At 32.0% G+C, this 26,408-nt stretch overlaps 6 protein-coding genes across 19 annotated transcripts; 3 read left to right on the plus strand and 3 right to left on the minus strand.

The window, feature by feature from the left end:
• Positions 1-9: 9 nt before the first annotated feature.
• LOC133838059 (mitogen-activated protein kinase kinase kinase 7-like) lies at positions 10-7,090 on the minus strand. Of its 5 annotated transcripts, none has more exons than XM_062269022.1 (5): positions 6,654-7,090; positions 6,280-6,591; positions 6,048-6,224; positions 448-586; positions 120-394 (listed from the first exon to the last, which is right to left on the minus strand). In XM_062269022.1, exons 2-5 carry the CDS (start codon positions 6,295-6,297, stop codon positions 135-137), a joined length of 594 nt encoding a protein of 197 aa, XP_062125006.1. In that variant the 5' UTR covers positions 6,298-6,591; positions 6,654-7,090; the 3' UTR covers positions 120-134. The 5 variants fall into 5 exon arrangements, with proteins under 5 accessions (XP_062125013.1, XP_062125006.1, XP_062124998.1 ...); XM_062269014.1 differs by having other exon boundaries at positions 6,280-6,595; XM_062269044.1 differs by lacking the exons at positions 120-394; positions 448-586 and adding exons at positions 5,494-5,767; positions 5,841-5,979 and having other exon boundaries at positions 6,280-6,595; positions 6,654-7,081.
• Positions 3,161-5,392, plus strand: LOC133837960 (putative mitogen-activated protein kinase kinase kinase 7-like). 2 transcript variants are annotated; one of them, XM_062268878.1, is made up of 9 exons: positions 3,161-3,220; positions 3,279-3,596; positions 3,653-3,829; positions 3,887-4,028; positions 4,083-4,375; positions 4,437-4,727; positions 4,786-4,956; positions 5,023-5,164; positions 5,218-5,392. In XM_062268878.1, the coding sequence occupies exons 1-9, from the start codon at positions 3,176-3,178 to the stop codon at positions 5,358-5,360; spliced, it is 1,722 nt and encodes a 573-aa protein (XP_062124862.1). In that variant the 5' UTR covers positions 3,161-3,175; the 3' UTR covers positions 5,361-5,392. The 2 variants fall into 2 exon arrangements, with proteins under 2 accessions (XP_062124862.1, XP_062124868.1); XM_062268884.1 differs by lacking the exon at positions 3,161-3,220 and having other exon boundaries at positions 3,469-3,596; positions 3,679-3,829.
• A 4,688-nt stretch (positions 7,091-11,778) lies between the features above and the next one.
• Positions 11,779-24,055, plus strand: LOC133837975 (mitogen-activated protein kinase kinase kinase 7-like). Of its 4 annotated transcripts, none has more exons than XM_062268901.1 (9): positions 11,779-11,896; positions 20,964-21,281; positions 21,338-21,514; positions 21,572-21,713; positions 21,768-22,060; positions 22,122-22,412; positions 22,471-22,641; positions 22,708-22,849; positions 22,903-24,055. In XM_062268901.1, exons 1-9 carry the CDS (start codon positions 11,852-11,854, stop codon positions 23,043-23,045), a joined length of 1,722 nt encoding a protein of 573 aa, XP_062124885.1. In that variant the 5' UTR covers positions 11,779-11,851; the 3' UTR covers positions 23,046-24,055. The 4 variants fall into 4 exon arrangements, with proteins under 4 accessions (XP_062124885.1, XP_062124902.1, XP_062124877.1 ...); XM_062268893.1 differs by lacking the exon at positions 11,779-11,896 and adding an exon at positions 20,846-20,905; XM_062268910.1 differs by lacking the exon at positions 11,779-11,896 and having other exon boundaries at positions 21,162-21,281; positions 21,364-21,514.
• LOC133844236 (mitogen-activated protein kinase kinase kinase 20-like) lies at positions 14,797-17,312 on the minus strand. The gene is made up of 4 exons (XM_062278151.1): positions 16,982-17,312; positions 16,745-16,921; positions 16,555-16,693; positions 14,797-16,499 (listed from the first exon to the last, which is right to left on the minus strand). Exons 2-4 carry the CDS (start codon positions 16,760-16,762, stop codon positions 16,036-16,038), a joined length of 621 nt encoding a protein of 206 aa, XP_062134135.1. The 5' UTR covers positions 16,763-16,921; positions 16,982-17,312; the 3' UTR covers positions 14,797-16,035.
• Positions 17,415-24,785, minus strand: LOC133838035 (mitogen-activated protein kinase kinase kinase 7-like). Of its 6 annotated transcripts, XR_009893908.1 has the most exons (5): positions 24,342-24,777; positions 23,965-24,283; positions 23,732-23,909; positions 23,525-23,663; positions 23,216-23,451 (listed from the first exon to the last, which is right to left on the minus strand). XR_009893908.1 is itself a non-coding variant. In XM_062268971.1 (4 exons), exons 1-4 carry the CDS (start codon positions 24,393-24,395, stop codon positions 17,852-17,854), a joined length of 735 nt encoding a protein of 244 aa, XP_062124955.1. In that variant the 5' UTR covers positions 24,396-24,785; the 3' UTR covers positions 17,415-17,851. The 6 variants fall into 6 exon arrangements, 5 of the variants coding, with proteins under 5 accessions (XP_062124955.1, XP_062124947.1, XP_062124983.1 ...); XM_062268971.1 differs by lacking the exons at positions 23,216-23,451; positions 23,525-23,663; positions 23,732-23,909; positions 23,965-24,283 and adding exons at positions 17,415-18,093; positions 18,147-18,285; positions 18,586-18,885 and having other exon boundaries at positions 24,342-24,785; XM_062268963.1 differs by lacking the exons at positions 23,216-23,451; positions 23,525-23,663; positions 23,732-23,909; positions 23,965-24,283; positions 24,342-24,777 and adding exons at positions 17,415-18,093; positions 18,147-18,285; positions 18,586-18,885; positions 18,947-19,014.
• On the plus strand, positions 19,439-20,671 carry LOC133838004 (mitogen-activated protein kinase kinase kinase 7-like). The gene is made up of 5 exons (XM_062268929.1): positions 19,439-19,525; positions 19,599-19,907; positions 19,967-20,143; positions 20,213-20,351; positions 20,406-20,671. Exons 1-5 carry the CDS (start codon positions 19,481-19,483, stop codon positions 20,624-20,626), a joined length of 891 nt encoding a protein of 296 aa, XP_062124913.1. The 5' UTR covers positions 19,439-19,480; the 3' UTR covers positions 20,627-20,671.
• Positions 24,786-26,408: the final 1,623 nt, after the last annotated feature.

Consider the following 26,408-nt stretch of genomic DNA (forward strand, 5'->3'; position numbering starts at 1 on the left):
GGTTTTTAGATTTTATATGATAAATTTTTATGAGCAATGCGTGAATATATTGGTATTAGATTATATTAACCTGGTATATTTTGTAGGGTATAACGATATATACAAATATTAGACACATTATGTGCTAATTACAACTATTCGATATTAGATGTTAATGTGTCGCAATCCTCTTTTAGAAATCGAAAATCTTCATCACATATGTCCTGCAATGGCTTAGCCGCTGACAGTAAGTTGGGAATGTAGACAAACGAATAGGGATCAAAGCCAAGAAAGAATGCCAGTACCTTCATTGTCGGCCGCTGAGATGAATCGTCTTTCCAGAACTCTTCTATCATGAGCTTAATGTGAGTGGAGTGTTTATAGCTCTTAATGTCATTTATGTTCGGACGTTCACCTGTAATTATTATCAATTATAACTAACTGCTGGATATTTTAAATTACTCTTACCATTAATAATTTTTATTTGGATAGCTATCGCATCCATTAAATTATAGTTATGAAAGGGCTTCATCCTAGACATTATTTCCCACAAAACAATGCCAAAGCTAAAAACATCACACTTTTCCGTGTAACATCCTCTTCCCGTCTGTAAATAAATGACATCAACTGTAGAGATTTTTGTCCTTATAGAATATAAAATTATTCTTACAGAAATTTCTGGAGCCATATAAACATATGTACCAATGGATTCCGTATTAACAGTTTCAAGATCTTTCACTGTACCAAAATCGCATATTTTTATAGTACGGTATTTTTCAAAGAGCAAAATGTTTCGAGACTTTAGATCTCGATGGAATTTTTTTTGCTATGTAAATACTCCATTCCCTAAAGATAAGAACGATCGGATAATATAACCATCAAAAACATTAAACAATATTATTCATACCTTGGCAATCTGCAACATCCAATTCAGCTTGACGTCGTATGATATTTCAATATTCTTATTCTTATGCAAGAAGTTGTAAAGTGATCCACAATCTGCGTATTCAAAAATCATGCATATTCGAGCTTCAAGATTTTTTGCTAATCCATAGAAAGTGACAATATTTTGGTGTTTAAGAACTTTTAAGTTTCGAATCTCCCTTAAAATATCGCTTTCATTGCTTTTAATAATTTTAATAACAATGTCTTTGTTCTCACTTATCCAATGTGCTTTGTACACTTCACCAAAGCTGCCCAAATCAATCTATAATCATTAATAGCATTAGTAATGTTGTATGTTAACAAAATAAATCTAAATTACTTACAAAATGACCCAAGTGAAGATTCTCGTAGCTCACATTAAAATCAATGTTGTCCATTGTTGACGTTGACTGACACAATGAATGCGACAATATTTGATGATGCGCTCTTTACACTGATAAGAAAATACCGATAATTTATTCTCATAATTACGTTTTAAACGATGCTTCTAAAGCTATTCACTTAATCCGCTGTTGCATACTTTTAGGCAAAAATAATTTTGATTTCCTTATTAATTTTAAAATTCGTGTATATGAGAGCAACCTTTTTAAATTAAATTTATTGAATAACAAAGATGTAATGATGTTTTTCAAGAAGTGAATAGTGATTTGCTTAGTGAAAATTATATATCATTATATGTATTTATATTTGATTTAGTGTTCACTTTTCGTTGGCTTCACTGTTGAACCTTCTTATCTATCCACTATCATATCTCGACATTTTTGCTTCGGCATTGACATTTCATATTAATGTTATGAATCAAGGTGTACACCTAAATACAATAATAATTTAAAGATATTCAGAATAGTGAAATGGACATTAATGTGAACTTCGACGATCTAAAATTTTGCAAAATTGTAAGAAAAGACAACACTTCAGCACTTTCAGTAAACCAAAAACACATTTAATCATTTTGCTTTATCTATTTAGATTGCAAGTGGTGGCTTTAGTGATGTGTACAAAGCATATTGGCAAGCTAAAAATCGTAGAATAGAAGTAGCTGCGAAAATAATTAAACCTTTGGTTAAAGAAGATGACATTCTTAGAGAGATCCTCAAACTAAAACAGTTTAATCATCAGAACATTGTAACATTCTTTGGTACCGCAAGGAAGCTCGATAATAAAGTTGTTTTGATTTTTGAGCATGCGGACTGTGGATCCCTTTACGATTTCTTGCATCACAAAAATATGCAAGTTTCCTACGTTGGTAAACTAAGTTGGATGCTTCAATGTGCTAAGGTTGGTTTATAATGCCATGTTTTTAAGAAGTGACAGTAGATTATTTTCTATTTTTTTAGGGTATAGATTACTTGCATAGCAAAAACACAATTCATCGTGATCTCAAAACACAAAACTTGTTGCTTTTCAACAAACATAGAGTATTGAAGATATGCAATTTTGACACAGTAAAGAAATTCGCTATGAAAAATACTGAAGACACTGGAACATTCAGTTATATGGCTCCAGAAGTATATGTAAGTCTAATGTCCCATGGAATTATGTTAAACAAAATAAATCAATACACGACTTATGTAATGCACACAGGATGATAGCGAAAAGTACTCGGAAAAGTCTGATGTTTTTAGCTTTGGAATCATTGTCTGGGAAGTAATGTCAAGGCTAAAGCCTTTCTACGAGTTAAACAGTGCCTTTCATACAACAATTCAAATGGAAATTAATAAGGGTAAGTCAAAAAATCCCATATTTACCGTTAATGCTCTAATCTTGGCCATTACAGGCGTACGTCCGAATGTCAAAGATATGAGGAATTATAACAACTTCGAGCACATTACATTCATTATCAAACAATGCTGGAGCCAAGATCGAGATCAACGACCCACAATGAAGGAACTGATATTTTTCCTTGGCTTCGATCCAAGATCGTTTCGCTACAATCCTGACTTACTGTTAACGGGGAGGCCATTGCGAGATATATGTGATAAAGACTTTAGAGTTTAATTGTTAATACGATCGCAACACACATTTACAAAACTAATATGAAATACTTAAATACTCGTAATATCAATCGAAAGAAAAGCGTTTTCTTATCATTTCTTGTTGGGTTACTGATGAGATAAGGCTGTACTGAGAAGTTAGTCGTATTTACAATTCACGCAGACAAGTCACGTCGATGTTTATCCGGTCGCTTGTTTCGACATTTTTTCTAATAATATATAAAATATAAATATATAAAATATAGTATACGTTTGACATGGCGCGTTCAATAGATTGGAATGATTTAAGTGTCGATAAAATGGTAATATTCAATTTTCAATGATTATTAATTAATTCCACAATTAATAGCAACTAAACAGATTCTCGGATGGGGTAGCTATGGTGATGTATACGAAGCAACTTGGAACTCAATAGATGGCCCACAGAAAATCGCGATTAAAAAATTTAGACCCTTCATAAAAGACCTCACAATTGAAAAAGAATTCGGTTTGTTATCGTTAGCCAACCATGATAATATTGTAAGGTTTTTGGGTATCACAAAAGATGGGGATAATAGAACGGTTATGGTCATGGAATACGCAGAATGCGGTTCACTTTATAACATGCTGCATAATAATGGAATAAGCTTGGCATATACACGAAGGAATGGAGTTGGCTGGATGCTTCAATGCGCCAAGGTAAATTAAAAAATTCATAATTGAATAGCTTTCTTATTCGTCAATCTAATTAATAGGGTGTTGAATACCTTCATAAATTTAGTCCGAAAATTCTACATCGTGATCTAAAACCCCAAAATTTACTACTTTTCAATGATTGTCGTACATTGAAAATATGCGATTTTGGCACAGCTAAGGAATTGGCTACCAAGATGTCAAATGGAGTTGGCACTGCTCGATATATGGCACCAGAGGTACGCACTCTTCTGAGTTAGATAAATATTGTACTAATTCAGATTACACAAAATAAGGTCAGTATAGAAAACTCCTACACTGAGAAATGCGATGTTTATAGTTTCGGCATCACATTTTGGGAAGTAATGTCAAAAAAGAAGCCATTTTATCACTTGGGAGAAACTGTCGACTTTCATATTCAAAAGAAGGCCATAGAAGGTAATTTTTAAAATGTTGGACATATTCATTTACTTACCATTATTGCTTTTGTAGGCGACCGTCCACTCATAAATGACATACAAAATATGGACAAATCTGATCTGATAATAAAACTTATAGAACAGTGTTGGGATGGAGATTCTACGCAGCGACCAGCAATGCAAGACGTTATAAGAGATATACATTTTTTGTATTCAAATAACAAAGAACACTTTAACATGGAAGAGCTAACTTTAGAGGACCATGACTCCTCTGAAAATCTGAAAGTTTTAGGAAATATAGGTATTTCCGCATATGAACATGGCGCAACTCCAGAAGCTATAACGCCAAAAGTTATAACAACAGAGGTATTTGTTTTGCTTTAAATAGAATGCACAAGTTATTTACATATTTTCTTATAATATGTAGTACATTGGCTCAGGAACATTTAGTGACGTTTTTAAGGCAATTTGGAGAACAGAAGAAGACGAGAAGATAATCGCAGTAAAAATATACAGGGGCAGAGTTTTAACAGAATCAACATTTGTTTCACGACTTCGCCATAGGAATATATTGACATATTATGACATAAGAACTAATACAGATCGCAGAACATGTCTACTCTCGGAGTATGCTGATTGCGGAAATCTCTATAATGCTCTACATCTAGGTGATTCTTCATATCAAAATGCTTTAACATGGATGCTTCAATTGGCCAAGGTAAATTTTATTAATTATCTTTGAATCGTGTAATAAAGTATTCTCTTTGAATTTGTAGGGTGTCGCATTTATGCATCAACAAAACATTATTCATGGCGATCTTAAACCAAAGAAACTGCTTCTGTTTAACAATTATCAGACTCTAAAGATTTCCTTATCGGATTTCATATGTATTAAGCCTACAACAATGACGAAAATGGTTGGAGAGTCGTATTACATGGCACCAGAAGTTTGTATTTTAAAAGAATAATTTAATAGATACGAGTATAACTGATGAAAATATTGTTCTTCCTAGATTGTAGAAGGGTCGAAGTACACAGAAAAGTGCGATGTTTATAGTTTTGGGATAATACTGTGGGAGGTGATTTCACGAAAGAAACCGTTCTACAATCTGGAGAATAAAACCAGTTACTTTATTTTAAATAAAGTAATAGAAGGTAAGATACCTTTGATAATTTTATTATAAGCTTATCATTTTATGCCTCTGCAGGTCTGCGGCCTGATGTGAATGTTGTGAACGGCATTCAACATTCTGCACAGATAAAAATGTGGATTACCAACTGCTGGGATGCAGATCCAGAGAAGCGGCCCACTATGCATGAGTTAATGACGAATTTTACACATATTGCATAAATAAATATTAAAAATATTAGTTTAAATATTTATCTTTTATAGAAAGAAATAACAGTTAAAGGCTATACATAAAAGCTTTCAAGCACAGTTCAAGCAAACTCTCGTTAAATAACCGAATACTTCGTTTAAAAAAATGTTAATTTTTTTATTGAAATTCGTACAAAAATATCTTATTAAGGAAATTTAAAGTCTTCTTCACAAATATCTCTCAATCTATCAATTTCAAACAATAGATGTGGATACTTGATATAAACTCGAGGCTGAATGCCAAGAATGGTAGCCAATCTTCTCATGGTTGGTCTCATTAGTGGCTCTTTATCCCAGCACTTTTGAATTAATAGTTTTATGCAATTCAAAAACTCAAACTTTTTTAAGTTTGTCAATATCATCTATATTCGGACGCTTACCTTCTTGAATAGGAAAAAATTATAGAAAATAAAGAATTATATCAAATTGCTGTGTTCTTTAATTCACTCTTACCATCATTTATTTTTCTTTGTAAAGCCATTGGTTCCATTTGCTGAGAGTCATTAAAGGGCTTCTCTCCAGACATTACTTCCCAGAAAACAATGCCAAAGCTAAAAACATCACACCTTTCCGTGTAACTCCCTCCTTCATTCTGTATAAATTGAAGAATCAAAGTATACCAATGTTTTATGTGATTAACATAAAATTATATATACTTACGCATATTTCTGGAGCCATATAAGCATATGTCCCAATACATTCCGTATTAACCGTTGCTAGTTCTTTAATTGTGCCAAAATCACATATTTTCACCGTACGGTAGTTGTTGCAAAGCAAAAGGTTCTTAGACTTAAGATCCCGATGGACTTTTTTTTGGTCATGTAAGTATTCCATGCCCTAAGAGCAATCGAATTTTGAATACGGATCACATTTTAAAGACAATTCAGCTTACCTTAGCTATCTGGCTCATCCAATTAAGCTTTCCATCTAGTGTTATTTTTATATTCGATTCATGCAAGAAGTTATGGAGTGAACCACAATCGGCGAACTCAAAAGCATGCAAATTCTATTTTCGGAATCTTTTGTTACTCCATAGAAAGTGATAATATTCGGATGATTGAGAACTTTTATGTTTTAATTTCATTTAAAATTGCTTTTTCATTATTTCCTGTATTGTTTATGACGCCACGAATTTTTTTAACAACAATCGCTTTGTTTTCAGTTCTCCAATGTGCTTTGTAAACATCACCAAAGGTACCACCGGCTATCTATAATGATCAATAAACAGCATGAATGATTAATGATCAAAATGACTATAAAACTTACATAATCTCCCAATTGTAGATCGCCGTACTCCACATTAAAATCAATGTTTTCCATCGTTGATTGTCGCAATACTAAATCTTACTAATTCTTTTAATGAATTTAAACTGATAAGAAAATATCGATAATTCGTCATTGCAATGATGGGATTATTAAAGACATTCACACGATATTTTTAAAGCGATGAACTCAATTGCATAAATCAGTTGCATACTTTTAAGCAAAATTAAAATAATGTACAGCTTAATGTCACTTATTCAAAAATCTGTTTAGATTGCTTATTCACTTTTAAGAGATAAATAAAAGTGAAAATCAACGATTTTGTCAATAAATTACAAAGACCTGAAGAGCAGTAAGGTAAATAATCTTTGGACAACTCAACATGTTTTTTCTTTGAAGAGAATAATTTAATCGAAGTGTCTAATATATGTGTGAATAATATATAACATACCAGTACAATTGACATATAACATACTACGAGAGTGTAATGACATTTAAATCTTTTCCTAACTCCTAAGAGTTGTAACATCAGATATACTTAATATTCTGTCTTCAATCAATGGAACAATGAAGCCTATTATTTTCCTGAAAGCTTCAGCTTAAAAAAAATTAATCTTGTTTAAGATCTATAAGATAATAAGAAAAAACGTATGAGATAATAATAATAATAATAATAATAATAATAATAGATTAATCAAGTTTGAAAAAAATGTGTGTACTTTATGTTTCTTTAAACAGAAACAAAAATCGTAAACATCGAAATCATTTTCTTGAACTGCATTAATTTTTAAAAATAACACACTTAAAGAAATACTTTACCGTCACACAACTACTAAACTGACATTTTTAAACACAGACATAAAATTTTACCAAATGCATCATGCAGCATTTTTGTTGTGAAGCATATTTTAATGCACTCTAAGCAAAAGGAATGTAGAAAGTTTTAGATTTATATATTGTGCTGACGATACTCTTAAAACCAAGTGATGGTTCAAATTTTACATGTTTTTAAAATTGATTTAAAAAAAAAATAATAAATTTCAATTCATAATCGCTGGTGTATTTTTATTTTTTATAAATCTGTCACAAGGCTCACGGGCACAATAGCACATGCTAAAATTTTATGTGATTAAGTTCACATCTCATTAACAAGTTGTTCCAGCTGTGAGCACGAAGAGAATTAATGCGTCGACTTCAAAATACCCCCTAAATTGTAAACTAAATATTTGAAAATATATCCGACACTTAGATCTTGTGGTTATTATTTTTTTGTATAAAGATAGTAGTATGAAGTTAGAAAATTTACCTAATAAAAAATCAATACCTTCAAAGAGCCTATTGTTTACATTAAAAATGTGTAAGACTTTTCCAAAACTCATTTTTAGTCAATTTAAATAAAAAGATTTGCAATGGTTAAAGAATGCTGCTTACACAAATTGTGTATGTTGTCAGTCAAAACAAACAAATTATTTTGTATAGAATATATGATGCAGAGAAAATAGTACAATAATATTACATTTGAAAATTAAAATATTAATGCTTTACAAGCTTCGCCACACTTCTACTACTTTAAAGGGTATATTTAAAAAACAACATAAAAATAAAAAATTCAAAATTCGTCTTTTTTTAGATTTTATTGCGCACCAGCCCGCATCGTAAAGATTGAAACAAAAACGATACAGCATTTGAATGGGAAACATCTTCGTACTCTCTAGTTTTTAATAAATTTAAATTGATTCATCGATTATTGAACCATATGAATAAACGAAAGTGTGCGATTATTAATCGAATTTAATCGAAGAAACGTGAATATTATCGATAATCAAATGACTTTTTCAATAAATGAAATGAAAATGCTACGATTCATTTAGAGTAACAGCAGTTTGTTGAATTGTTTTTTCATTTTCTGTGGCAAAAAACACTCATCTCAGCAATTGACTGGCTATGCTTGGAGCAACCTTATGTATTTTGTTCTGTTGACGGTTGATATTTGAACTACTGAAATTGATTGCAATTAAATAAAGTGATTCAATATTAACATTTGCAAGCTAAAACTTAAATGTTGAAATAAATGTTTCTTATTATACTCGTATATTCAGCATCGTACTTATCTTATCTTACAGAATATTTCCTTGTTTCGCTGATGTTAGCGAAATGGCTATTTTTTAACACATCGTTCTGTGTTTTTCGATTCGCGTGTAAAAATTGCAGTGACACGACTATTCCGTTGTATAATCGATTAATGATTAGGAAATCGAAAGATACATTTTTGATATAATTAATTCCGTAATTAAAGCAAAGTAATCGATTATTGTGTATCGTATGAAAAAATTCGTAACGTTGAATTATTGGTGTTATGCAATATAGATCAGTTTGTATTGAAATAGACAGAGTGTCTTTAAAAATTCACAAGAAAAGAAAACTGCGCGGTGAAAGTTTCGGTAAACTGATTTTTTTGTATAACACATAACGTTCTCTTTAAGCATGACGAGTAACATAGATTGGATTGAATTGATTGTTGATGATAAGGTAGAATACAATTTGTATTTGCAAATTATACAAAATTTAATTCTATTCAAATCTATCAGTGTATTGGAACGGGATTTTTCGGTGCTGTATTCAAGGCGACATGGAACTCAAAAGATGGTCAAAAAATCGTGGTGATTAAACAATTTCATCATAGCTCAAATGACGATAATATTAAAAAAGAAGTCGACATGCTATCGCTGGTCAATCATGATAATATTGTAAAGTTAATAGGTACTACAAAAGATGAGAAGGAAAGAATGGCCATTGTAATGGAATACGCAGAGTGTGGCTCGCTTCATAGCTTTCTGCACAATGAGGAAAATAAGGACATAATTTTACCACATTCACTGCGTATTAGCTGGATGCTACAATGTGCGGAGGTAACTGGATAAATGCATAATCAAATTGGTTTTCTACACGTTTATCTCATTTTAAGGCCATTAAATACCTTCATGAACTTATAATTCTTCATCGTGATCTAAAACCACGTAATCTACTGCTTTTTAATGATTGTCGAACATTGAAAATATGTGATTTTGGCACAGTTAAGAAACTGGAAACCATTATGTCTTATGCTGGAACTGTTTGTTATATGGCACCAGAGGTACGTACTCAATTAAGTTTAAAAAGTATTATACTTATTTAAATTATGCATAATAAGGTCTGTAAAGAGTCGTACACTGAGAAATGCGACGTATATAGCTTTGGTATTACATTTTGGGAAGTAATGTCAAGAAAGAAACCATTCTACCACTTGGAAGTAAGTCATGAAGTGGCCATCCTATTTCAAGCCACAAAAGGTTAGAGTATACCTAACATACTCAACTGCTTCTAACATTCTTAATTTTGTAGGAACTCGACCACATGTAAATGACATCAGGAATATTCCAAAATCCAAACAGATAATAAAACTTATAAAACGCTGTTGGAATACAGATGCAGAGAAACGACCGACAATGCATGATGTAATAAATAATATTAATAATTTGAACCCAATTAGGGATGTGGTAAAGCCTTACTTAAGTCTGAAAATACACGACAAAAATGAAGTTAACAAATTGATTGATAAATTTATGAATGAAATTCAGAAAGATGAATGGAAAAATATTACTATAGAAGGAGAGGTATTTACAATATATAATATTATTATATAAATGATCACAATCTATTTATACAAATTTCAAATAGCCCATTGGAGATGGTTACTTTGGGGAAGTATATAAAGCTCTCTGGAAAACTAAGAAGGAACCAAAGATAATTGCAGTTAAAAGATATAGACCTAATTATTCGATCAACTCGAACAATTTAACAATTTATAGTTCAAAAGTAAAGCATGATCATATTCTAAAGTTATATTGTCTATCCTTTGATGACAATAATCGACCTATCCAACTTATGGAGTATGCCGATTGCGGAACTCTCTATAGTACTGTGCATGATTGTACAGTGAATATTGTTAATAATGAATATGAGAAGTATTCGTTAATGTGGATGTTGCATTGCGTGAAGGTAAATTTCGGTTGTATTATTTTTGAATCCATTATTAATATTTTCCTTGAATTTATAGGGTCTCAAATTTCTGCATGATCAAAACATTATTCATCGGGATATAAATCCAAGGAAACTGCTTCTTTTTAACAATTATCAAGCCCTCAAGATTTCACTATCTCATACAGTGAGGACAGAGAGTTCATTAATGACAAATATGGCTGGAAATTTTAGATATATGGCTCCAGAAGTTTGTATTTCATAAAGGAAATTTTTTAATCGAAATTAGTGATATATTTATAAATTAATATAGATTGTGGAAGGGATGCAATACACCAAAAAGTGCGATGTCTTTAGTTACGGGATAATGCTGTGGGAGGTGATGTCACGAAAAAAACCGTTCGCCGAAAAAATCACTTTTAAAGTGCTTTTTCCAAGTAAAGATGCTTTTGAAATATAATTAAGAGTGTAATAAATTGTTTATCTGCAGGTCTTCGTCCAACTATAAATGATGTCCTCGACATTCAAAATTCGGATGAGATAAAAGTTTTGATTACAAAATGCTGGGATGCGGATCCACAGAAACGACCTTCTATGGAGAAAGTAGTCGCAATTATGGAAAAATATTCTTCTTATTAAGAGAACGGCTACCAAATTTTGAATATGATGAAAAAGAATATTACAGACTGCACGATTATTTAAAACAATGTTATTATGCATATAATTAATAAATTCATTTTTCAATTCGTGTTCTTCTAGTTTTCTTCTCTTTCGAAACCTATTTATTGTACAATACTACATCAATCGATAGCAACAACATCAAATAAACTTGTTAAAGAAAAAGTTGATAAAATTGATTATAAAAAGGAAATATGATTCTTATAATTCTAGTTTCTGATATTTTACCGAAAGAATAATCGTTAAGATGAATTGAAACACTTGCAGCTACGGCAACATCAATTACTTGATACTTGGTTACATTGTTTTTGCATTCTGTAATCGTTTGGATGAAAATGAACTCAAGTGCGCATATTAAGAAAATTATAACCACAATAACTTAAAACTTAAAACTTCTGTGTCAATACTCTAAAAATATAACCCCTAGAAATTCAGCAATATCAATCAAAATCACGTCATTTAAAATTCGCCAACCTTTGCAATTATACTTAAAGTACGTGTTTAATATGATACATAAAATAGATTGGAATGACTTGATTTTCGAAAACGAGGTAGGATTAAATTGACATTAGCAGAAATAATATTATTATAATATAATCAAACAGATTCTCAGATGGGGTAGCTATGGTGATGTATACAAAGCAACTTGGAAATCAAAAGATGGCCCACAGAAAATCGTGATTAAAAAATGTAGACCCTTTATAAAAGACTTCGCAATTGAAAAAGAATTCGGTCTGTTATCGTTAGCCAACCATGGTAATATTGTAAAATTATTAGGTATCACAACAGATGGAGACAGTAGAACGGTCATGGTCATCGAATATGCAGAGTGCGGTTCTCTCCATAAGGTTTTGTATCAATACAAAGTATGCTACATGAGACGTATTCGTTGGATGCTTCAATGTGCCATGGTAAATTAAAAAATTCTTAATTGAATACCTTTCTTATTCGTCAATCTTATTCATAGGGTATTGAATTTCGTCCGCAAATTCTTTATCGTGATCTAAAACCACAAAATCTTTTAATTTACAATGATTATTCGACTTTGAAAATCAGCTAAAGAGTTGGATACCAAGATGTCAAATGGAGTTGGCACTTCTCGATATATGGCACCAGAGGTACGCTCTCTTATTAGATAAATTTTAGATAAATTTTGTACTAATTCAGATTACACAAAATAAGGTCAGTATAGAAAATTCCTACACTGAAAAAATCACGGCATCACATTTTGGAAGTAATGTCAAAAAAGAAGCCATTTTATCACTTGGGAAAAACTGTGGACATTTATATTCGAAAGAAAGTCATAGAAGGTAATTTTTAAAATGTTGTACATATTCATTTACTTACCATTATTGTTTTTGTAGGCGATCGTCCACTCATAATTGACATTCAAAATATTCACAAATCTGATAAGATAATAAAACTTATAGAACAGTGTTGGAATAGAGATTCTAAGCAAAGACCAGCAATGCAAGAAGTTATAAGAGATATACAGTTTTGTTATTCAAAGGACGAAGATAAACACATTACTGATTGGATATCCTTTCTTGAAAAGTGTGAACCACAATATCGTATCTGTAATGGTTTTGCACCATGCTTTAGTCGTTCTATCGATGATTGGTTCAATTTTTTACCTCATGAGATCCGACCTGAACCGATATTCGATATTTCAATTAATGAGGTATTTATACATAGAAAAATAAGTCTAGTATAAAATTAAGAAAAAAAATAAATCGAAAATGAGAATTTCTCGTCTCAAGAATGCTTTAATACAAAGTCATTCTTACAACATTTTTAGTTTTTAAACTATAAGTTTTTTTTCTGTTTAATGTATTTTATAAATATCGCGTAAAATACTTAAATATTTTTATAATAGTACATTGGCTCTGGAACCTTCAGCGACGTATTTAAAGCAATTTAAAGAACTGAAGGCGAGGAGAATATAATCGCAGTTAAAACATATAGAAACAGTGATTCGGACAGCCTTTTAACAGAATCATCATTTGTGTCACGACATTGCCATGAAAATATATTGACATATTATGGCATAACAACAAATACTGATCGCAGAACATGTCTACTCTCGGAGTATGCTCATGTGAGTCTTCACATCGAAATGCATTAACATGGATACTTCAATTGGCCAAGGTAAATTTTATTTATTATCTTTGAATAGTGCAATAAATTATTCTCTTTGAATTTAAGATATCCTTATCGTCTCCAACAATGACGAAAATGGTTAGAGAATCGCATTACATGGCACCAGAAGTTTGTACTTTAAAAGAACAATTTAATCGAAATAGCTGATGATAATATTATTATACTTAGATTGTAGAAGGGTCGAAAAGACTTACAAAAAAGTGCGATGTTTATAGTTTTGGGATAATACTGTGGGAGGTGATGTCACGAAAGAAACCTTTCTACAATCTGGAGAATGAAACCAGTTACTTTATTTTAAATAAAGTAATGGGAGGTAAGAATATTTGGTAATATAATAAAGAGTTTAACATTTGTCTATGCAGGTCTGCGGCCTGATCATCTCCTTGATCAATGGCGCTCATTAGTTTGGGATATAAAAAAGCTTTTTTAATAAAACCATAATCTCCAATATTTAATGTTTTATATTTGTTACACAGCAACACATTTTGTGTTCTTAGAGCTGAATGTAGCATGTCTTTGCTATGCAAGTAGTCCATAACCTATAAGTAATTTGAAATGGTTTATTCAACTCACATTGGATACAATTTTACAAACCTTCGCACATTGCATCATCCAATTTAATTTGCCAATATAACTAATTTCGTGTTTCGATCGATACAAAAAATCATGGAGGGTTCCACAGTATGCATACTGAGCGTGCATACATATTCTATTGTCGTGGGTCTTGCAGACATCATAAAATGTTTTTTTTTTTTCTTAAAAATTTGAATGTTTTATTATTTAACAAGTGTTCTGCTACCTTATTGGCAGCTTGACAAGTTATACCTTAACAAATAAAAAAATACTAACAATAAATCATATTATGTGAAAATTCTTACAATACTATGTATTATATATTAATATACTATATAAAAATATGTATTAAGTTATACAAGAAACCTTGTAGGAAGGTCCTGTGGATGGCACCTCTTTAGTCTTCTCTTTTTTGGAGCATATCTTAGACTTCTCGCTAGTGGGTTGGGATGAAAATTCATTCTCAAAAGAAAGTTATTAGAATGCTTCCGAATAACATCGCCAACCTTGGGGACCTTGAGATCCTTCTCTATATCTCTCGTACGCATGTACCAGGGAGCATTACATAGTTATATTTTTGCTTGTGCTACTCTTATTTTGTTTAGGTTTGTTGTGGCTGCAATACCATAAATTTGTACAGCATATCACCATATCGGACTAAGAATGGCTTTGTATATATGAACTTTACTGCGTAGGGAGAGCTTACTCGATAGTGCAAGTAACCACGCCATTTTCTCTGCTTTTGCCATGACCGCTTTCTTGACCATTGTTGTGTGCATTTTAAAGTTTAGTCTTCTGTCTAATATGACACCAAGGTACTTTTGACTTCGCTTGTGCGTCAATGTGTAGCCTTGCAAAGTTATATTTCCACATGACAATGGTCTTGTGGCAAATGTAACATTCGCACACTTACTGCTATTGATGCCTATGTTCCATTTCTGGGCCCAGACTTCAAAGGAGCTTACGTACTGCTGCAGTGCTTCAGTAGCAGTGTCAATGCTTACGCTTCTTGTTAGTACTGCAGTATCATCGGCATACGTTGCTATTAGTACGTTGTCCTCGTCTATACCGGTGATGATGCTGTGGTTAGGCATGTCCGCTGTGTAGAGCGTATACAGTGTAGGACCTAGTACGCTGCCCTGGGGTACACCTGCGTTGATAGGACGTCTTGTTGATTTTATTCCATCAAAGACGACGCTGAAACTTCTGTCCAGAATAAAACTTCTGACGAGTTGAAATAACTGTGGAGTAAGGCTGCCTCTTAGTTTAAAAAGCAGACCTTCATGCCACACTCTATCAAACGCCTGTTTGATGTCCATAAATACCGAAACTGCGTACATCTTGCGCTCCATGGCATCCAGGGCGAAGTTGACAACACGGTTAAGTTGTTCCGGAGTGCCGTGCTTTCTTCGGAAACCAAACTGCCACTTTGGAATTCGTCGTGCCACCGATTCAAGTTTCAAGATGCGGTTCAAAATAACCCTTTCTGTCATCTTTCGCAGTGCTGGAAGAAGACTGATTGGCCGGTATCCATCGACTTCAGTAAGCTGATTCTCTGGTTTCGGAATCATAGTAATTAGCGCATTCTTCTAGATGTTGAGAAAATAACCCAGCCTAAGTATGCTGTTTAGAAGTAGCACAATAAATAACAGTGCTTTTTTTGGTAGAAGCTTCAACGTCCTGTTATCTAGAAGATCCTCGCCAGGGGATTTTTTGGCCTTTAACGCTTTTATAAGAAGCTCTACTTCTTGCAGCGTAACCGGTTTTTCAGGCAACGTCATTTGGAATGGGGTCTCCAATTGCAGCTCAACCGCCCTTCGTGTGACCTCGTTTGTAAAATTAAAAGGCATAAATCTATTTTCGAGGCTGTCTGCAAATATCTCAGCTTTTTCTTGGCTGGAGAAACACCATCCACCGGTGGGATTCTTAATTGGGGCTTTTGGGATTGCCTGCCTCTTTAGGCGACTTGTAAGTCTCCAAAGACTGTAATTTGTGGATCATAAAATGTTACAATATTTTTGTGGCACAGACCTTTCAGTTCACCACCGAGATCGAGTATATGTTTTTCTATGTCTATCTTTGAAATAACATCCTGTATTATTTTTGCTGCAACGCATTTGGTGGGACTCAGTTCGCCAACGAGCTTTGTAGACGTCACAATAGCTGCCTCGTCCGATCTGTTGTTGAAATACAATATCATTATTAAATGTTCCACATGATTACATTTGCTTTCCATTTCAACCAATTCTATATCGTCGAAGCGTAAGCCTATATCATTTTTGCTATCAACATTAATATCACAAATCACTTCCTTCATTCTCGGCCTCAGCTCAGGATCTTCATCCCAGCACTCTTCAATACTTTGTTTGACTAAATGTGAATTTGCAAATTTCATTATGTCATTTACATTCGGACGCACACCTGAAAAAAATGTCAATTAAAAAAAAAAATCTAAGAGATATTCGACTAGTTGTACCTTCTGAAACTTTCTTTTGAATTGCCAATGGATGCATGTCCTTTAAGTCCTCGAAAGGCTTCTTCCGTGACATGACTTCCCAGAAAATAATCCCAAAGCTAAAAACGTCACACTTTTCCGTGTATTTCCCATTTGCGTCCTATGTGAATAAAATAATCGACATGTATATTTAAATAATAAATATACTAACCATAAGTTCTGGGGCCATGTATCGAATGGTTCCTATGAATTCCGTATTAATCGTAGTAAGTTGTTTCACTGTCCCAAAATCGCATATCTTCAATGTTCGATATTTATCGAAAAGCAACAAGTTCTGAATTTTTAGATCCCGGTGTACTGTATTGTTACTATGTTAATAATCCATTCCCTAAAGAGAAAGAAAATCGAATTCAATAACTGAAAAAATTATTAAAGATTTTAAGCTTACCTTGGCACATTGCTTTATCCAGTTTATCTTGTCAACGTATCTGACGTCATTATCCGAACAATGCAAAAAATTGTAGAGTGATCCACAATCTGCAAACTCAAAAAGTATACAAATGCTATTGTCGGGATCTTTTGCGACTCCATATAGCGTGACAATGTTCCTATGATTAAACTGTTTAAGATTCCGAATTTCGTTCAAAACATTCCTCTCCTTATTGATAATTTCTGTTTCGGAATCTTGATTGTTGTCTTGAATTATTTTCACTGCAATTTTCTTTTGTTGGTCACTAGCTTGCCAAATTGCTTTGTGAACCACTCCATAGCTGTCACATCCAATCTTAAATATATTTATTTATTTATTTGCACGTAAGAGAAAGATATTATTCTCTTCTTACTCTTTTCCCCAATTTTATCTTACTGTAGCTTTCGTTAATATCCACGTTGTCCATAGTTGACTGACACAAGCTGACTAAAAGTTTTTAATCTATTTTTGACGGTTTGTTGATGAATGGCTTATCACAAAGATAAGAAATTCTTATCGATATCTGGCAATGAAGTTGTAATCGATGTTTGATAAGTTTCATTATATGTAGGTTCCTTAGAAATCATAATTTTCATTATCTACAATGAAGTGTTAACTAATCTATGGCTTTCGGATTAGACAAAATTAGGATATTATGGTTTTTAGATTTTATATGATAAAGAATTTTTATGAGCAATGCGTGAAGATATTGGTATTAGATTATATGTATTAACATGGGATAATTTGAAGGGTACAACGATATTTTTTAGAAGCAGTATATACTAATTACAACCTTAAGTTATTTTATGTTTTTATGTTGTTCAATTAGTACAATTCGATATTAGATGTTTATGTGTCGCAATCCTCTTTTAGAAATCGAAAATCTTCATCACATATGTCCTGCAATGGCTTAGCCGCTGACAGTAAGTTGGGAATGTAGACAAACGAATAGGGATCAAAGCCAAGAAAGAATGCCAGTACCTTCATTGTCGGCCGCTGAGATGGATCGTCTTTCCAGCACTCTTCTATCATGAGCTTAATGTGAGTGGAGTGTTTGTAGCTCTTAATGTCATTTATGTTCGGACGTTCACCTGTAATTATTATCAATTATAACTAACTGCTGGATATTTTAAATTACTCTTACCATTAATAATTTTTATTTGGATAGCTAGCGCATCCATTAATTCATAGTTATGAAAGGGCTTCATCCTAGACATTACTTCCCACAAAACAATGCCAAAGCTAAAAACATCACACTTTTCCGTGTAACATCCTCTTCCCGTCTGTAAATAAATGACATCAACTGTAGAGATTTTTGTCCTTATAGAATATAAAATTATTCTTACAGAAATTTCTGGAGCCATATAAACATATGTACCAATGGATTCCGTATTAACAGTTTCAAGATCTTTCACTGTACCAAAATCGCATATTTTTATAGTACGGTATTTTTCAAAGAGCAAAATGTTTCGAGACTTTAGATCTCGATGGAATTTTTTTTGCTATGTAAATACTCCATTCCCTAAAGATAAGAACGATCGGATAATATAACCATCAAAAACATTAAACAATATTATTCATACCTTGGCAATCTGCAACATCCAATTCAGCTTGACGTCGTATGATATTTCAATATTCTTATTGTTATGCAAGAAGTTGTAAAGTGATCCACAATCTGCGTATTCAAAAATCATGCATATTCGAGCGTCAAGATTTTTTGCTAATCCATAGAAAGTGACAATATTTTGGTGTTTAAGAACTTTTAAGTTTCGAATCTCCCTTAAAATATCACTTTCATTATTTTTAATAATTTTAATAACAATGTCTTTGTTCTCAGTTATCCAATGTGCTTTGTAAACATCACCAAAGCTACCAAAATCAATCTATAATCATTAATAGCATTAGTAATGTTGTATGTTAACAAAATAAATCTAAATTACTTACAAAATCACCTAAGTGAAGATTCTCGTAGCTCACATTAAAATCAATGTTGTCCATTGTTGACGTTGACTGACACAATGAATGCGACAATATTTGATGACGATGATATATTTACGCTGATAAGAAAATACCGATAATTTATTCTCATAATTACGTTTTAAACGATGCTTCTAAAGCTATTCACTTAATCCGCTGTTGCATACTTTTAGGCAAAAATAATTTTGATTCCATTATTAATTTTAAAATTCGTGTATATGAGAGCAACCTTTTTAAATTAAATTTATTGAATAACAAAGATGTAATGATGTTTTTCAAGAAGTGAATAGTGATTTGCTTAGTGAAAATTATATATCATTATATGTATTTATATTTGATTTAGTGTTCACTTTTCGTTGGCTTCACTGTTGAACCTTCTTATCTATCCACTTTCATATCTCGACATTTTTGCTTCGGCATTGACATTTCATATTAATGTTATGAGTCAAGGTGTACACCTAAATACAATAATAATTTAAAGATATTATTCAGAATAGTGAAATGGACATTAATGTGAACTTCGACGATCTAAAATTTTGCAAAATTGTAAGAAAAGACAGCACTTCAGCACTTTCAGTAAACCAAAAACACATTTAATCATTTTGCTTTATCTATTTAGATTACAAGTGGTGGCTTTAGTGATGTGTACAAAGCATATTGGCAAGCTAAAAATCGTAGAATAGAAGTAGCTGCGAAAATAATTAAACCTTTGGTTAAAGAAGATGACATTCTTAGAGAGATCCTCAAACTAAAACAGTTTAATCATCAGAACATTGTAACATTCTTTGGTACCGCAAGGAAGCTCGATAATAAAGTTGTTTTGATTTTTGAGCATGCGGACTGTGGATCCCTTTACGATTTCTTGCATCACAAAAATATGCAAGTTTCCTACGTTGGTAAACTAAGTTGGATGCTTCAATGTGCTAAGGTTGGTTTATAATGCCATGTTTTTAAGAAGTGACAGTAGATTATTTTCTATTTTTTTAGGGTATAGATTACTTGCATAGCAAAAACACAATTCATCGTGATCTCAAAACACAAAACTTGTTGCTTTTCAACAAACATAGAGTATTGAAGATATGCAATTTTGACACAGTAAAGAAATTCGCTATGAAAAATACTGAAGACACTGGAACATTCAGTTATATGGCTCCAGAAGTATATGTAAGTCTAATGTCCCATGGAATTATGTTAAAAAAATAAATCAATACACGACTTATGTAATGCACACAGGATGATAGCGAAAAGTACTCGGAAAAGTCTGATGTTTTTAGCTTTGGAATCATTGTCTGGGAAGTAATGTCAAGGGTAAAGCCTTTCTACGAGTTAAACAGTGCCTTTCATACAACAATTCAAATGGAAATTAATAAGGGTAAGTCAAAAAATCCCATATTTACCGTTAATGCTCTAATCTTGGCCATTACAGGCGTACGTCCGAATGTCAAAGATATGAAGAGTTATAACAACTTCGAGCACATTACATTCATTATCAAACAATGCTGGAGCCAAGATCCAGATCAACGACCCACAATGAAGGAACTGATATTTTTCCTTGGCTTCGATCCAAGATCGTTTCGCTACAATCCTGACTTACTTTTAACGGGGAGGCCATTGCGAGATATATGTGATGAAGACTTTAGAGTTTAATTGTTAATACGATCGCAACACACATTTACAAAACTAATATGAAATACTTATCGTAAATATCAATCGAAATGAAAGCGTTTTCTTATCAATTCTTGTTGGGTTACTGATGAGATAAGGCTGTACTGAGAAGTTAGTCGTATTTACAATTCACGCAGACAAGTCACGTCGATGTTTATCCGGTCGCTTGTTTCGACATTTTTTCTAATAATATATAAAATATAGTATACGTTTGACATGGCGCGTTCAATAGATTGGAATGATTTAAGTGTCGATAAAATGGTAATATTCAATTTTCAATGATTATTAATTAATTCCACAATTAATAGCAACTAAACAGATTCTCGGATGGGGTAGCTATGGTGATGTATACGAAGCAACTTGGAACTCAATAGATGGCCCACAGAACATCGCGATTAAAAAATTTAGACCCTTCATAAAAGACCTCACAATTGAAAAAGAATTCGGTTTGTTATCGTTAGCCAACCATGATAATATTGTAAGGTTTTTGGGTATCACAAAAGATGGGGATAATAGAACGGTTATGGTCATGGAATACGCAGAATGCGGTTCACTTTATAACATGCTGCATAATAATGGAATAAGCTTGGCATATACACGAAGAAATGGAATTGGCTGGATGCTTCAATGCGCCAAGGTAAATTAAAAAATTCATAATTGAATAGCTTTCTTATTCGTCAATCTAATTAATAGGGTGTTGAATACCTTCATAAATTTAGTCCGAAAATTCTACATCGTGATCTAAAACCCCAAAATTTACTACTTTTCAATGATTGTCGTACATTGAAAATATGCGATTTTGGCACAGCTAAGGAATTGGCTACCAAGATGTCAAATGGAGTTGGCACTGCTCGATATATGGCACCAGAGGTACGCACTCTTCTGAGTTAGATAAATATTGTACTAATTCAGATTACACAAAATAAGGTCAGTATAGAAAACTCCTACACTGAGAAATGCGATGTTTATAGTTTCGGCATCACATTTTGGGAAGTAATGTCAAAAAAGAAGCCATTTTATCACTTGGGAGAAACTGTCGACTTTCATATTCAAAAGAAGGCCATAGAAGGTAATTTTTAAAATGTTGGACATATTCATTTACTTACCATTATTGCTTTTGTAGGCGACCGTCCACTCATAAATGACATACAAAATATGGACAAATCTGATCTGATAATAAAACTTATAGAACAGTGTTGGGATGGAGATTCTACGCAGCGACCAGCAATGCAAGACGTTATAAGAGATATACATTTTTTGTATTCAAATAACAAAGAACACTTTAACATGGAAGAGCTAACTTTAGAGGACCATGACTCCTCTGAAAATCTGAAAGTTTTAGGAAATATAGGTATTTCCGCATATGAACATGGCGCAACTCCAGAAGCTATAACGCCAAAAGTTATAACAACAGAGGTATTTGTTTTGCTTTAAATAGAATGCACAAGTTATTTACATATTTTCTTATAATATGTAGTACATTGGCTCAGGAACATTTAGTGACGTTTTTAAGGCAATTTGGAGAACAGAAGAAGACGAGAAGATAATCGCAGTAAAAATATACAGGGGCAGAGTTTTAACAGAATCAACATTTGTTTCACGACTTCGCCATAGGAATATATTGACATATTATGACATAAGAACTAATACAGATCGCAGAACATGTCTACTCTCGGAGTATGCTGATTGCGGAAATCTCTATAATGCTCTACATCTAGGTGATTCTTCATATCAAAATGCTTTAACATGGATGCTTCAATTGGCCAAGGTAAATTTTATTAATTATCTTTGAATCGTGTAATAAAGTATTCTCTTTGAATTTGTAGGGTGTCGCATTTATGCATCAACAAAACATTATTCATGGCGATCTTAAACCAAAGAAACTGCTTCTGTTTAACAATTATCAGACTCTAAAGATTTCCTTATCGGATTTCATATGTATTAAGCCTACAACAATGACGAAAATGGTTGGAGAGTCGTATTACATGGCACCAGAAGTTTGTATTTTAAAAGAATAATTTAATAGATACGAGTATAACTGATGAAAATATTGTTCTTCCTAGATTGTAGAAGGGTCGAAGTACACAGAAAAGTGCGATGTTTATAGTTTTGGGATAATACTGTGGGAGGTGATTTCACGAAAGAAACCGTTCTACAATCTGGAGAATAAAACCAGTTACTTTATTTTAAATAAAGTAATAGAAGGTAAGATACCTTTGATAATTTTATTATAAGCTTATCATTTTATGCCTCTGCAGGTCTGCGGCCTGATGTGAATGTTGTGAACGGCATTCAACATTCTGCACAGATAAAAATGTGGATTACCAACTGCTGGGATGCAGATCCAGAGAAGCGGCCCACTATGCATGAGTTAATGACGAATTTTACACATATTGCATAAATAAATATTAAAAATATTAGTTTAAATATTTATCTTTTTATAGAAAGAAATAACAGTTAAAGGCTATACATAAAAGCTTTCAAGCACAGTTCAAGCAAACTCTCGTTAAATAACCGAATACTTCGTTTAAAAAATGTTAATTTTTTTATTGAAATTCGTACAAAAATATCTTATTAAGGAAATTTAAAGTCTTCTTCACAAATATCTCTCAATCTATCAATTTCAAACAATAGATGTGGATACTTGATATAAACTCGAGGCTGAATGCCAAGAATGGTAGCCAATCTTCTCATGGTTGGTCTCATTAGTGGCTCTTTATCCCAGCACTTTTGAATTAATAGTTTTATGCAATTCAAAAACTCAAACTTTTTAAGTTTGTCAATATCATCTATATTCGGACGCTTACCTTCTTGAATAGGAAAAAATTATAGAAAATAAAGAATTATATCAAATTGCTGTGTTCTTTAATTCACTCTTACCATCATTTATTTTTCTTTGTAAAGCCATTGGTTCCATTTGCTGAGAGTCATTAAAGGGCTTCTCTCCAGACATTACTTCCCAGAAAACAATGCCAAAGCTAAAAACATCACACCTTTCCGTGTAACTCCCTCCTTCATTCTGTATAAATTGAAGAATCAAAGTATACCAATGTTTTATGTGATTAACATAAAATTATATATACTTACGCATATTTCTGGAGCCATATAAGCATATGTCCCAATACATTCCGTATTAACCGTTGCTAGTTCTTTAATTGTGCCAAAATCACATATTTTCACCGTACGGTAGTTGTTACAAAGCAAAAGGTTGTTAGACTTAAGATCCCGATGGACTTTTTTTTTGGTCATGTAAGTATTCCATGCCCTAAGAGCAATCGAATTTTGAATACGGATCACATTTTAAAGACAATTCAGCTTACCTTAGCTATCTGGCTCATCCAATTAAGCTTTCCATCTAGTGTTATTTTTATATTCGATTCATGCAAGAAGTTATGGAGTGAACCACAATCGGCGAACTCAAAAAGCATGCAAATTCTATTTTCGGAATCTTTTGTTACTCCATAGAAAGTGATAATATTCGGATGATTGAGAACTTTTATGTTTTTAATTTCATTTAAAATTGCTTTTTCATTATTTCCTGTATTGTTTATGACGCCACGAATTTTTTTTAACAACAATCGCTTTGTTTTCAGTTCTCCAATGTGCTTTGTAAACATCACCAAAGGTACCACCGGCTATCTATAATGATCAATAAACAGCATGAATGATTAATGATCAAAATGACTATAAAACTTACATAATCTCCCAATTGTAGATCGCCGTACTCCACATTAAAATCAATGTTTTCCATCGTTGATTGTCGCAATACTAAATCTTACTAATTCTTTTAATGAATTTAAACTGATAAGAAAATATCGATAATTCGTCATTGCAATGATGGGATTATTAAAGACATTCACACGATATTTTTAAAGCGATGAACTCAATTGCATAAATCAGTTGCATACTTTTAAGCAAAATTAAAATAATGTACAGCTTAATGTCACTTATTCAAAAAAATCTGTTTAGATTGCTTATTCACTTTTAAGAGATAAATAAAAGTGAAAATCAACGATTTTGTCAATAAATTACAAAGACCTGAAGAGCAGTAAGGTAAATAATCTTTGGACAACTCAACATGTTTTTTCTTTGAAGAGAATAATTTAATCGAAGTGTCTAATATATGTGTGAATAATATATAACATACCAGTACAATTGACATATAACATACTACGAGAGTGTAATGACATTTAAATCTTTTCCTAACTCCTAAGAGTTGTAACATCAGATATACTTAATATTCTGTCTTCAATCAATGGAACAATGAAGCCTATTATTTTCCTGAAAGCTTCAGCTTAAAAAAAATTAATCTTGTTTAAGATCTATAAGATAATAAGAAAAAACGTATGAGATAATAATAATAATAATAATAATAATAATAATAGATTAATCAAGTTTGAAAAAAATGTGTGTACTTTATGTTTCTTTAAACAGAAACAAAAATCGAAAACATCGAAATCATTTTCTTGAACTGCATTAATTTTTAAAAATAACACACTTAAAGAAATACTTTACCGTCACACAACTACTAAACTGACATTTTTAAACACAGACATAAAATTTTACCAAATGCATCATGCAGCATTTTTGTTGTGAAGCATATTTTAATGCACTCTAAGCAAAAGGAATGTAGAAAGTTTTAGATTTATATATTGTGCTGACGATACTCTTAAAACCAAGTGATGGTTCAAATTTTACATGTTTTTAAAATTGATTTAAAAAAAAAATAATAAATTTCAATTCATAATCGCTGGTGTATTTTTATTTTTTATAAATCTGTCACAAGGCTCACGGGCACAATAGCACATGCTAAAATTTTATGTGATTAAGTTCACATCTCATTAACAAGTTGTTCCAGCTGTGAGCACGAAGAGAATTAATGCGTCGACTTCAAAATACCCCCTAAATTGTAAACTAAATATTTGAAAATATATCCGACACTTAGATCTTGTGGTTATTATTTTTTTGTATAAAGATAGTAGTATGAAGTTAGAAAATTTACCTAATAAAAAATCAATACCTTCAAAGAGCCTATTGTTTACATTAAAAATGTGTAAGACTTTTCCAAAACTCATTTTTAGTCAATTTAAATAAAAAAGATTTGCAATGGTTAAAGAATGCTGCTTACACAAATTGTGTATGTTGTCAGTCAAAACAAACAAATTATTTTGTATAGAATATATGATGCAGAGAAAATAGTACAATAATATTACATTTGAAAATTAAAATATTAATGCTTTACAAGCTTCGCCACACTTCTACTACTTTAAAGGGTATATTTAAAAAACAACATAAAAATAAAAAATTCAAAATTCGTCTTTTTTTAGATTTTATTGCGCACCAGCCCGCATCGTAAAGATTGAAACAAAAACGATACAGCATTTGAATGGGAAACATCTTCGTACTCTCTAGTTTTTAATAAATTTAAATTGATTCATCGATTATTGAACCATATGAATAAACGAAAGTGTGCGATTATTAATCGAATTTAATCGAAGAAACGTGAATATTATCGATAATCAAATGACTTTTTCAATAAATGAAATGAAAATGCTACGATTCATTTAGAGTAACAGCAGTTTGTTGAATTGTTTTTTCATTTTCTGTGGCAAAAAACACTCATCTCAGCAATTGACTGGCTATGCTTGGAGCAACCTTATGTATTTTGTTCTGTTGACGGTTGATATTTGAACTACTGAAATTGATTGCAATTAAATAAAGTGATTCAATATTAACAAACTTTAAATGTTGAAATAAATGTTTT

This window comes from Drosophila sulfurigaster, chromosome 2L, assembly GCF_023558435.1.
Source record: "Drosophila sulfurigaster albostrigata strain 15112-1811.04 chromosome 2L, ASM2355843v2, whole genome shotgun sequence".
Lineage (NCBI taxonomy): Eukaryota > Metazoa > Arthropoda > Insecta > Diptera > Drosophilidae > Drosophila > Drosophila sulfurigaster.